Source organism: Taeniopygia guttata, chromosome 13 (genome assembly GCF_048771995.1).
Source record: "Taeniopygia guttata chromosome 13, bTaeGut7.mat, whole genome shotgun sequence".
Classification (NCBI taxonomy): domain Eukaryota; kingdom Metazoa; phylum Chordata; class Aves; order Passeriformes; family Estrildidae; genus Taeniopygia; species Taeniopygia guttata.
In genome coordinates this window covers 13704623-13717573 of record NC_133038.1, presented here as the reverse complement: position 1 = coordinate 13717573, position 12951 = coordinate 13704623, and the positions used below count along the sequence as shown (strand labels likewise).

The 12951-nt window shown below is 46.4% G+C and overlaps 1 protein-coding gene across 3 annotated transcripts in view; it reads right to left on the bottom strand.

Moving 5' to 3' along the window:
- The window catches only part of WWC1 (WW and C2 domain containing 1), a 65084-nt gene that overhangs the window by 39443 nt on the left and 12690 nt on the right, over window positions 1-12951 (bottom strand). Inside the window, exon 1 of one of the 3 annotated variants that reach the window (XM_072935343.1) lies at window positions 11874-12860. The exons of 1 other annotated variant lie outside the window; for it this stretch is intronic. Coding sequence is in view for 1 of the 2 variants with exons in the window: in XM_012575419.5 (XP_012430873.2) it covers window positions 10566-10591 (26 nt within the window). In the remaining variant the exon portion in view is untranslated. Of the gene's footprint in view, window positions 1-10565; window positions 11848-11873; window positions 12861-12951 lie in introns of those variants that run through there. One more of the 3 variants, XM_012575419.5, reaches the window with a different exon arrangement.

Sequence of the window (12951 nt, the reverse complement as noted above, 5' to 3'; positions counted from 1 at the left end):
AGGTATGGTTTTAGGGGTTGTTATGAAGACTAAAATAAAGAAATTTTCCAGAAGGGATCCAAAAATGCAGTGTTTCCCCCAGCATACTCACAATGACTGATTAAAGAGCAAAAGGAGAAGCTTCTTTCTCACAGCAGGGCATGATTTAGTTAGTGCCTTAGCGCTGCATAAAACAGGACTGTTCCTCCTCATGTGGGAAGTTGAAGCTAGGACACATCTGCAGGACTATTCCTTTGAAACCTCTCCTTTTCAATTCACAAAGCTTCCTAGCTGCCTTGAAAAAATCTCATCAGCTCAGGAAACCACATTACCACACAATAGGTTCTCCCTATAGCTGGACTCAAAGCAGCAATGCACAAAAATGCTCCCCTTTCAGCACCCTGCCTGTAACTAAGGAAGGAAACCAAAAGTGGTTTGTACATTCCTTACCCTCCTTCCTTAGGGAAACCTTCAGATGCATTCGTCCAGTTTTCACAGGAAAGCAACACACCCAAAAGTTCAGAAAATCCTGACCCTGTGACTTCTGATCTCCAGCCACAAAGAGGGAACCAAGGGGCAAAATTAAGGTCTGTACATATAGCATTTCTTATGAAACCCAAACTGGCCTAGTTAAAAGAGATGAAACTTTGGGACAGGAGATTTTGTACCTCCCAGCCATGCTCCCTTTGCTCCAACAACCATCAGACATCGGTTATACCTGGAAAACAGGTACCCAGAGCAACCACCACACACAGCAGGTCAAGGTCACTGTTCAGAATCCTGGTAACAGAGGTAAAAGAACAGTATCACCCAACTTCCTAATCTGAGGAGCATCTGACAGTCTTCAGGCAGAGGCAGCACGAGGGTAAAGCCACTGCTCACCACCAGCCATGGTGAACACCCCAAGACACTTCCATGCTTGCAAAATGTTTGCCCACAGTAGCTCAACTATTTGTACAGCAAATTATGTCCAAATCCCACTCCCACAGCATGAAACACAAAGTTAGCTTCCTGCCTCTATTTCCTAGTCACATTATTTTAAAATGAGAAGGGTTTCTATATTTCTTATTTTTGATCACCTTCAGTTTCTATCACAGATAAAACTAGAAGCCAATGTTATCATGTGCAAACAGTATTAAATGAAAACTTGCTCATCTTAGATTCAGAAAGCCTTTCTATATTCTTGAGCTCCACTGTTGTCAATCAAAAACCTCATTACATGGGAAACTGAAGGCAAATAATCCTTGTATAACCAGTTTTTGATTGGCAGAAGGTTTGTTAAACATGGCTGTACAGAGGTTCCTAGCGGGAGCTGGAGATGGGTGACCTGTGCCACTTACAAATCTGGAGTTAATACTGCAGTGGTAACAGAAATCAATTCTGAACTGCCTAAACCAGGAAATGCTATTTTTGTAACTGCTGCATTTTGGTATCAATTGGGGGCCTCCAGCAGTAAACCAGGAGCAGCTCCTGGTGAGGCTCACAGCCCCGAGGCTGTAAGTGCACACAGGTGGATGTGCACTTAGCAAACACCGGGCTTGGTCCCCGAGAAGGGAAGGTTCATAAAGAGGGCCAGGCTCACAGCGTGCATAACCCCACTTAATCTGTGTTTGCAGGGCTCCTCAGAGCCCCTAACAAAGGAAAGGCATTTAAACAGGAGAGCCTTACTGAAATCAGAGCAGGACAGATCACATGGCCCCTATGAAATCCCTCATGACTTTAGGGCGAGAGGACAGCCCAGGGGATTTCTGCACTTTGCTGTACCCACAGCAGCAGCTCACTGCACCAGGAACACAGGCAGCACCTGGATCACTCAGGACCATCATGTCAGCTCCTCTTACAGCAGCAGCATGAGCCACCAAACCCTGGCAAACACCCTACCAGCCCTGCTGAGCTCTCCCCTTCCCTCCTGCATCACAGGTACACAGCAAGTGTGTCAGGCAGACAAGCCCTTGGGCAAGAAGTCAAGACAGAGGACAGAATTATGAGTTGTGGCAGATACTCACACTCATACCATTTTCCTTACAAAACCAAACACCTTTTCAACACAGCATTTTGCAGGAGAAGCTTGGAGTCAGGTTTTATTTTCAATGGCTTCTGTTTATTTTATTTTTTTTTTACACAGCAATTCTTCATTTCTTGTTAGAATAAAAGTCGCTGCTCATTATGAGTGAGGATGTGCTACACAGACCAGGATAGAGAATGAGCTAAAGGCACCTCAGTTCCAGCTGTGACACCGGGCTTGCTGTGCATACGGAGTTTTGAGGAACTCAAACTTCCAGCAGAGCTGCCACTGGAACTCAGAAGGCTGCTGCAAGAATCACTGCCAGGAGGCTCCACACGATGACATACAAGCTTCTTTGTTTTTAATGAGGTCATCTCATTCTCAAGACAGACGATGATTATTTTTAAACTTCAGCACAGAAAAACCTATCACTTTGCTGTAGTCCTAGAAAATTTGTCTGCAATCTCCTCCTCACAAAAGCTTTTAAAAATAGACACCTACACATTTATTACTCAACTTGGTGATCCAGCCCTCACACACACCAGGGCCATTTGTCACTATAGTAACTATTTTCCCTGGGAGCATCTTCTCTCACTGCAGGGAGGATTGCCTTTGGAGGCTGCAGGTGTGGCAGTGAATGTTTCATGATCTTGCTGGCAAAGCTTTCCTCACCCCATCTCCACACACCTGTGCACAATGAAACGCTGCCTTGGATTCCCTCTCCAACAGCAGTTTAGGAAACAGGCAATGGGAACAGCTCATCCCCAACAGCAGCATCCTCAGCAGGCACACAGCCAGGCCAAGTCACACCTCAGTGGCACCAAAACCCCACCAACTGCAGAGGAGAGGGAGGGGGAGACTTCTCCCAGAGGAGCAGAAAGGCCCAATTCAGGACCACCATTAGCAGAGGGAAATCATGGACACGAATGTGCTTGCCAGGTAACAAGAAGCTTTTAAGAAGTGACCACAGATTTGAGAAGCTTCTTAACTATACTCCAAGGAGAGTACAGTTACGAGAGATCAAATACAACATTTCAAAGTTTGGGAGACATTATGCCAAAACCCACACAAAGGCCCAGTCACCTTAAACTTCTGGTTACCTCAAGTCATTTCAGAGACTGCCAGTGTGTGGTCTTGGTCTTGCTGTGATAAAGGATAACTGGGAACAAATTACACTCTTACAGTAAAATGAGGTCAATTCTGAGAAGAAAAAAAGCATATATAAAGCTGTTAGTGTAAACCAAACAAATTTGCTTAAACTACAACATAAATATTACCAAGAGAAATGGCTTAAAATAAACAACACATCTCCTCAAGCAACTCAAACTGCAGAGCTGTTTGCTTTTCAGAAGTGGTTGTTTCCATTGCCATGGTTATTGAGCATCTTCTCAGCCTCCTGAAGACCTCTTTGCCCTTTTATTTCCTCCTGGCCCCTGATGCTTCATGCATTGGGCCACCTCTAGGATAAGCAAGTCCAGCATCTATCCTCAGAGCTTATTTTCCAAGCTATCATAATTTTATGCATTTTTACTGACATTCAAGAACTCAGTGATGTTTTCTGGCCAGGCCATGAGGGTAACCTCTGTAAGGTGATCTTGAGTTGTGTGTAATTTGCCAATTAGACTCTCTACTGCTTTCACATGTGCAGGTAACATTTAAATTCTTCCTTTGTACAGAAATTAGTCACATACTGCCTGAGCAGATTCTCCACAAAAGAGATCAGGAGACACCAAAGACACCTGAAAGTCAGGCATCAGTCTGGATTTCAGGTATTCTGAGCACAAATGCATTTATCCATTTCTATTAGTCAAACAGATTCACAGATATATTAATCTATATAATACAGGGTTTATGATCCCACCAGGTACAAGTATGCCTAGAAAACCAGTACAGCCAGCTGCTTGCTTGTTCTATCTACTTCTGAAAAGGTCTGTATGTTCACAAGCTCTATTTTGCACACACTGACAGTCTGTTTCCTGTGTATGTCTTTTCAGTGCAGATCATTTACCTCTGCAAGCAAAGAACAACGAAGTTATTTGCAAGGAGAAGGCTATCAAAAACCACTTGCAGATTTTAGATCATTCCCAGTGATTAACAAACCGGTTCTGCAAGCAGGAGGTCAGTCATACCTTCTTAATCACTCAAATGCAAAAATTCCTGGGATAGTTCAAGGTTAAAAAGTCAAGAAATGGGAGATGAGGCTTCTCACAACATTAACTTGCCTGCCAGCCTCTATATCCCACATGCTTTCCTGAACCAATTAAGCAGAAAAGATACAAAAGTGTAAGGTACAACTTGAGAACAGTACAACACCACTGAATTAAAAGCATGCAAGAATTGGAATTGAACCATGCAAGTAATTCAAACGTCTTTAATTCTAAATAGCTGACACTGGTTTTTAAGTTTGCTTTCAGTTCTTCTAGGACAAAAAGCAGCCCTGCCACAAGCACAGCCTGAGCAGATTAACTAAAACTAAGTCAGCTTTCCCTTCACTTGGAAGCTCAACTGTTCTTGAATAAGGGGACTGGTCACTTTGGAGTATGGGGTAAATTGCCTACCAAGCACCCAGAGTAGTCAGACTAGTTCCCTGACATATTTGGGAGATTCTGAACTGGAAAGGCTCTGTCTCTGCTCTTACAGCCTGCATTCCTGCTTCCCTGAAAGGCTGCCTAGTGTGGGTGGCAGCAGTTTATATTGGCAAGATGCCGTAAGATAAGGAGGTGGATAGGACAAACTCCCCCCACAATACAGCTCCTAGAACAGGGAACCAATAGCTACTGTCACAAAAAGATAAATATTTGAGATCCCAGCCAGAAGGCAAGTATGGAATAACTGCCCTACCTCAGCATTCAGGACCAGCGAGCACTGGGCTGACCATCCAGGCAGGAACGACAGAGAAGAGATTTGGGATTCACTCCACAAATGGTCTTCAACAGGCACTGAATTTACACTTCATGTACAGTGCTTACAAACCTGAATTCCTTCAGAAGCAAAGCATGGTGCTGTACTTCTCACCAGCATGCTCTGTGAACAGCAAATGCCTCCTGCAAGCTGCTCCTGTCAGCTCCTGTGCCCTTTGTTCACATGACACAAAGTGGGAAGATAGACAACCCTAGGGTGGCATCACTGGATTCATCTCATCTCCCCAGTGTAGAAAACAAGCATTGCAAGTATGAAACCCTGTTTAGAAAGGACAAGGGAGGCACAGGAGTTTGTTTTACATGCACATTGCTCCAGGTTCACCTCCTGCTAGCACTGGGCTAATTGCTCATCCTTACAGCAGCTTTGGTAGGGCTGCCTGCTTGCTATTCTTGCATTATAAATGTTGAGTTATAGAGCTATCTGACAGTCCCAATCCCCAACAGCAACACTGGCAGGCTCTCTGCACCCCTTGCAGAACACAGTCTAGGCAAGCAGCAGGGCATCACCAGAGCATCTTTTTCTGCTCCTTGCCCTAAGTGAGACCAGCTGCAGGCACTCCGCTCTTCTGCAGTGCCTAGTTCTGAAAACATTACTGCATGGCTCTGATCTGACATCAGCCTGCCACCCTGGAAATGTGGCCAGACAGAGCAGAACCCTTCTACATAGAGGAAGCTCCCAAGCCACATGAACCCCCAAGGGGCCTCAGGGGGCTCACAGGACCCCTTCAATGCCACTGTAAACTCAGCAGTACCAGGCATGGACAGGAGTACTCTGTCTGCCTGCAAGAATCAGATCAAATGCCTCGTTGAGATGATGTCAGAGCAGTGGAGAACACAGGAGAACAAAAATCCTTCTGCTTGCAAAGCAGCTGTGGATTCCACATACAGAATACTCACCCAAGCATAAGCATAGCCGTGCAGACTGCAATCCATTGCCATTCCTTCAAGAGTGGCAAACCAAAACTATTTCAACAGATTCAGCCTTGTGAGTTACCACTGAGGATGGCCTTTGAAAATGAAAACATGGCAATTCACTTCTGACCCAAAGAGGAGAAAGTCCAGGTTGCACAGCCCTCAGCTCATGAATGCAGCACTTGGAATTCAAATATGAGCTTTACAATCTACTACTGTCACTGTAAGTGTTGAGGCAATGTGTTCTCAGAGCCTGAAAAGCCATATTGTATAAAAATGAACAGAAATGTCAGAATAAGAACAAATTTCCAGAACAACCTTGTGAGAATAAAACTTTAGGAGATGTAGAGTTAGAAGGTAAGAATATAAAATTAATAGGTTTAATATCTTTTTCATCCAAAGCAACAAAGCCTTGATTTACCATGTAGTTAAGCCACAAAAAACCCATGCCAAACTGTTTATAGGCAGAACTGTACAAAGCACTAAACATAGCTCAGTATTTCACACATTGCAAGGGAGTCGATACAAATCAACAACTATTGAAGGCTGCTCACGCTTCTGAGGACAGCAAAAGTGAGATTTGCATCACCAAGTGAGTTTGATTGATTTATTCCCACAAACATCATTTATTTTTAATGATCCACTATGAATATATTTTGCCAACAGATCAAATTTGTGTTAACATGGAAGTTATAATGCCACTTGCTCTCTTGCATTCCCCTTTCCCATCTATCCTGGGTAGTTTAAAGCCCACTTAAGAGTCCTTCTGCAAGCTCAGAAATGGCACAAGCCAGGTGAGGATTTGGTTTTTCAGTTATTCCTCAGTTCAAAACAGACAGCATTTCTTTCCCCTAAGCAGAGACCCGGCATAAATATCACTATCACTGCTGCTCACACTTCATGCTCCAGGTATGTGGCACAGACACGCCTTACATAGTCTCATTATTAATATTTAGCTACTATTTTACTTTAGGTTATGACCAAGAGCACAAGAACCTCCTTCCTTCCAAAGGAACAATCTTCCTCTTTCCAGTATACCCTGGTGAAGGTGGCTAAACCCCCAGATTGTGTTTTTTTGCTGTTTCTGTGTTCCCACTTTTCCCACACACATGCAGTAGGTATGTACCTCAGACAAGCTCCTGGCTTGTCTGACAGCAGAGACACTTGTGTCACTACCACCATCATAGCTGCTCCACATCCAAAAATGAAGGAGGTGACATTAGTACACATCCAAACTCCTAGATCCTCTAAAGCTCAAAAAAACCTGAACTTGTTTAGCAAGATAAGGTTTTATGCAAATGCTCTAAGCTAAGCATTTAGAAAGGAATTATCAAAGACATCAGTAAATGCCTGAATTCTTCCAACAAAAAATACACAAGGGTATGTTCCTATAGCCATGGAGAAAGACAGGTTTTATTCTATCCTTGTCAAGAGGGAAAAAAAAAACAAAACACGACAAACCAATGAATTTTAAGTATCTGCATCCAAAGCTGCAGTGCAGCCTCAGCAACAGAAGTGCCACAGTCAAGCTCTAACAATACTTAGATTTCTTCAAGAATGCAGCATTTTTCATTTTATAGCACATATTCATAGTAGTAAGTGTTGATTACTTTTTCACACAGCAAGGGTTGCTTTATCTGTACAGTGTCACTTTCCTGGGACACGCTTCAGGATTAGAAGCACATCTTAGAAAAGGATCAATTTCTAAGAGATGCAGTTATTTAACCTGAATTAGCATGTGACTGTACAAGTACACGTGCTAGCGCAGGGGAGAGAGGGAGAATTGTGTTGGATCCATAGCACAAAGACATCAGCAACTGAGTCAGGCTAAGGGTTTGTTGCCCCTGTAAAAAACATCTCTCCCACCTCCCTCTGCACAGCTTTTCCTTGCTCCTCTTCCCAGGCCGGCAGTTCTGCACCCTCCAAGCCCTCCCAGAAGTGTTTCTGCTGAGGCACAGAGCAGCACCCAGCGCGTTCTGAGCAGGGCATCCCCAGCTGGGCTGGGGCTCTCAGCTGTCCACAGCGCACCAGGGACACAGGAGTGTCAGCACCAGCACTGGGGAAAACCACAGCCCGCTTGCTGCTGGGATGGGCTGTCTGGTGGCTCACCAGAGCTCCAACCCACAGACGAACTCCACCTGCCACAGAATCATCATTAAACCTGCTCCTCTCAAGTGGCCCGTCTTCTCCAGCTGCCACAGCTCGCCTTGCTACCGCCTTCGGGCTCATTATGAGTGATAAATGCATGCAAACAGCTGCAGAAGCCGAGCCCTTCGATCCACACCGCCCGGCCCTCGGGCAGCCGGGCTGTGGGACGGCATCTCCCGGAGCCGCAGCAGCGCTCGCTGCCAGCCCGGCCGGCCGGGAATTGGCTCCCTCGCTGCACCTTTCCATCTCGATAAGGATTGTCAAGGTCACGGTGGCTGCCCTGCTGCCGGCTCCGGTGAAATCCCGAGCACGCAGCGCCGGGCCCGGTGCCGCTCCCACCCCCGGGCACGGCACAGCCGCGGCGCTGCTCCGGGCGGGCGGCCCGGCCCAGCCCAGCCATGCCGTGCCGGGGCACCGCCAGCCCCGGGCTCACAAACACCGCTGTGCCCGTGCTGTGCCCGTGCTGTGCCCGTGCTGCAGGGCCGGGAGAGCCTGCAGAGAGCCCCGCGATCAGCGCTCCTCAATTAAACGCTGCCAGCAACAGCGCTCCAGCCCGGGCCAGCGCCGCACTGAACTGACGGGCTGTCGCAGGCTGCGCACGCCGAGGCGCTGGGCCGCCCATCCGCTGAGCCCGTCTGCCTCGGGGACAGCCAGCCAAGCAGCCCCAGGGCAAGGGAAGAGCTGCTGCCAGCCCAGCGCCCAGGCACAGGCAGAGGTGGTGGCACCGGCTGGGAAGCGCTTCTCTGCGGGCACAGGGCATGCGGCCCCTCCCTTGTGCCCAGCACCCATCACCGCACCCATACAGGCAGCTCAAGGACCCGCATACGCTCCCTACACCACACAGGGTTTTTAGGGGGCTGCTGGAGAGTCATACATGCTGCCAGCTCACAAAGCCAGCTAATTATACAATCTGTTAAGCATGTATGCGCACACAACAGTGCTTTGAGTCACTAGAGGACGGGATTTATACTTCACTGCACGCATCTTGCTCTTTGTGAGTGCGTGCCTGGATACAGCCAAAACGAACACAAGTATCTGGAATGTCTGCAGCTCGCAGGCCAGCGCATCTGAATACAAAGCTGAGCCCCGCTGGCTGCTGTGACCCCCAGTGGCACATAGCGCTTCCCCAAAGATGGCTAAAGTCCTTACTCCCTCTGGGAGCACTCGGAGCATCTGGCAGCAGACTGCAGCACAATGCTGAAGCTGTATTCTGAAGCTGTATTCTGAAGCTGTATTCTGAAGCTGTATTCTGAAGCTGTATTCTGAAGCTGTATTCTGAAGCTGTATTCTGAAGCTGTATTCTGAAGCTGTGAGAGGGGTGTTGGGGAGGACACGGCAGCGGCGCAGGTGATGGGCTGTTAGGACAAAGAACTCGACACCGGAGCTGTCCCGGCTCTGTCCCGGCAGAAGGGTCGGCGGATCGCGGTTCCCACGGCAGCAGCCGCTCCGGCAGGGCCGAGCCCACGGCAGATGGAGAGCCCTGTCCCGGGTGTCTGCCAGACAGAGCGTTCTGCAGCACACACCAGCGATGTCTGCTCCTTCAGCCATCACCAGCTCATTCACTGGCGCCCAGCTTTGCTCCGCACAGCAGCAGCTCTCCCCAGAGCTCCCAGGTGAAGCGACAGCAGCCCCAGGTCTGCAGCTCAGACCAGGGCTCCCTCCCACACTGCCCAGGGCCAAAACACCCAGGGGCTTTTAATGCAAAAACTGACAGCAACAGCTGTGTCTTTTATGGATTAGATTATTTTTCTGGCGATTCTTGAATTTCTTCTGCAGAGGATTTCAATTCAGCTTCCCAAATCTCTAAATATCTGACATAACACGCTCTAACCACTCCAACTGGCTTCATCCACATAGCACGGCTACATCCTATGGACAGCCCTATCCTAAGCAATCACATACCTATAGCTTATGCTATACTTTCAAAAGGATGTATTTGGCACTAGATTTTACATTTTTAATTGCCTATTATTTAATGTGAATTCCAAAATAGGATTTTAAGCATTTGGTGAAGAACACACAGAGTATTATTTTGGAGTTTTGCAACAAGTCAAGCCAAACCACCTCCGTTTTCACATATTTTTCTTCCCTGCAAGTTGAGTGAAGCAGCAGAAGGCACAAATCTGTAAGAGTTTCAGCTTTGTCTTGGAAAATACAAATTGCTCAAAATAAGCTCTTAAAATCTAGTAGAGGCCACACAAACCTGGCAATGTAGAAAATCACATTTCTTTGTGCTGTGCCATATCAAGCCCCAGCTCCTGCTGATCTCTAACAAGGTATTTTCTTTCTCTCAGTTTTCAGGGGATGTAGTCAGGAAACAAAGATGGTGAGCTACACCTATGCTCTCCTCACAAAAAGAAGCCCTCTTTGTAAAGCAGCCTAGCAAACAAGTTGGATGATCTGCAGGTGCTTTAAGGCACAAGAGATTTCACTCCTGAGATTTTCTTGTGAGGCCTGGAATACCCCAGGTCACTCGTACCTTCCCCTGAATTTAGAAACCAAGGTTCTGAAAAACAAGCTACCTCAAAGCCAGTCTTCTCTATGGATAATTAAATTTTTTTTATAGATGACACTTAGAAAGACATTCCTGTCCAGCTTACCTCAGTTGTGCTTTCTCTTCTTCCATCCAAATAAAAAAAGGAAAAAGCCAGGGTTTTGTTTTTTGTTTTTTTTTTTTCCCAGACAGTGTAAAGTAGTATTTCTTGCCAAGATCCCTCAGTAACACTTTTTCTCCATCACTACGAGGTTTTGTAGCCTTTATATACGCCAAGGGATAAGAAGCAGCTGAATGAGTCAGTCTCCTTCAGTCTAAACCAGTATTTGCTGCAAGACACTTGAGGTAAAACTAAAGCAGCTGGGGAGGTGAAAGTGTTATCTGCACACCCACTCCTCTGTGGGTACAGAAAAGGAGGAATTGAGGAGTGCAGCCTGCACACACCATGTGTGCTGCTCTCCAGGCAACCACACCAGACACTCTGCAAACCATCAGCTGCTTGATCTGGCCTCAGCTGAAGCTTGTTTATAACTCACTGAAGCTGCTCCAATACAACCATCACTGCTGCTCAAGGCAATTACCTAAAATATCTCAGCTATTCATTTTCATCCTTACGTCAAAGCTGTGGTTAATGGATCTGACACTGTGCCTTATAGTACTGTACACCTGCTATTAAGCAAGCCATCATGAGAGCTTGCAGGTTTGAAATTTGCTGCTTAACTCACTACTACTTCACCAGCAGCACCTGAATGAAATGCAACTCCCATGCCAGTAATTTTTTTTCAGCAATTTTTTTGGTGTTACCCTTTCTATTCCTTTCTACCCAAATGCTGATCTACAGCACCAATGCAGAATTCACAACATGCATATCAACTTACTCCCAACCTGCTCAGCTAAATAAATCATTATCCACAGTTCAGCTCACCTGCAAAGATCAAGATGAAATTCTCTGACAAACAAAGTACTCCTGCTGCCCTTGTCTAGTAACTTTAATCTAATCTACAGACTGATCCAGAGAGCCAACTTGCTATCAAGTTCCAAAATCAGTGATGAATCTGCAAAACTATTAAAAACACAGACTTTATGGGCAGAGGTGTTTAAACATTCCTGCTTTTCACTAATAATATCCTTTGTTCAGTGTCCTTCTAAAAATTGCCAAATCAATGGCATAAACAGATGCTTCTATTGTTCCAAAGCAGTGAAGACAAAGGCTGGTGATGCTGCAGAAACTGCAGTGATCAGGATGAATGAAAATACAACGCTGAAATTCTAGCAGCACTTCAGAGAAAATATTGAGTGCTTTGCTAGACTCCCAAACAATCACATGGTGAGCAAGGCCAACAAGCAGGTAAACTGGTGCCTCCAGTTCTGCATGCAGAAGGGACAGGCAGGACATCCAGAAAGCAGCACATACCTGTTCAGGTGTCACCTTCACCGTGTCGCAGCAGATGGAATTACAGCCCGCAGCGCAGTGCTGAGAAAGCATCAATCTGATATTTAAGCTGTCTGCTTTGAAAGACAAACTACAAGTGACACAGCTGCCTGGCTGAACCCACACTCACCACCCGTGGTGCCAGGCAAGCACAGCACAACTGCTCTGACAGCAGCTCAGGAGTGAGCTGTGACTTCCAGGGGAACCATGCTTGGCAGGAAGGTCACTCCCACCTCAACCTGTCACTGCTGCCAGATAATCCTTGAGCTGTTCCAAACTACTGCAGCAGCAGAAACTGTGCCCAAAAAGAGAGGGAGCAGTTTTCTGCATGCCAGCAAAATCAGTGAGGAGTCAGATGGGCTAAAGGAATGGCCACCTCCCACAGCAGAATAGCTCAGTGCCTCCTCAGCCTGCTCCAGTCCTGCCACTGGGGCCTGTGCTCAGGCCCACAGCAAGAACCAATGCCTAGAGCAAAGATTTTTACTTCTTCCCCCACCAAAATTGCAAGTGGTTCCAGTACTGTAAGCAATGGTTCACTGCACCCTTCTGAGATCAATCAGAGCTACTTATAGTTACTAAAACAGGGGGGGAAATCAAATTCCCCTCCCAACCAGACTCTACCTGTATAGCTCTCTTTTAAAACATGTATTTGTTAATAACTTTACCTCTCCTAGCTTTCCTCATCAATATATAATAAAAAATAGTGGCATATTACCTGCTCATACATCTGGTCACAGTAATCAGAAACACCACACCTCACACACCAGCTGTTCCCCTGTGTGCAGCTGAGCTGTTTGATGGGTGAAGTGCCCATCCTATAAAGCTAAGAAGTCACCAACTCAGGACTCAGCTTAAGGAGAACAGGGTTTGTTTAGCTCAGTTTTGTGCTTCTCACAGAACTACACCAATTCATATAGTTCAAGGACTCAGTGCTGTATCTTCACACCCATCCATATGTGACCAGGCACCAGCTCAGACACTCTGCTGCTCTGACATGGCAGATGATACAAATTCTCAGTGCTCATTGTAAAAGCAGCAGCTTTTCACAGTTACCTGGAAA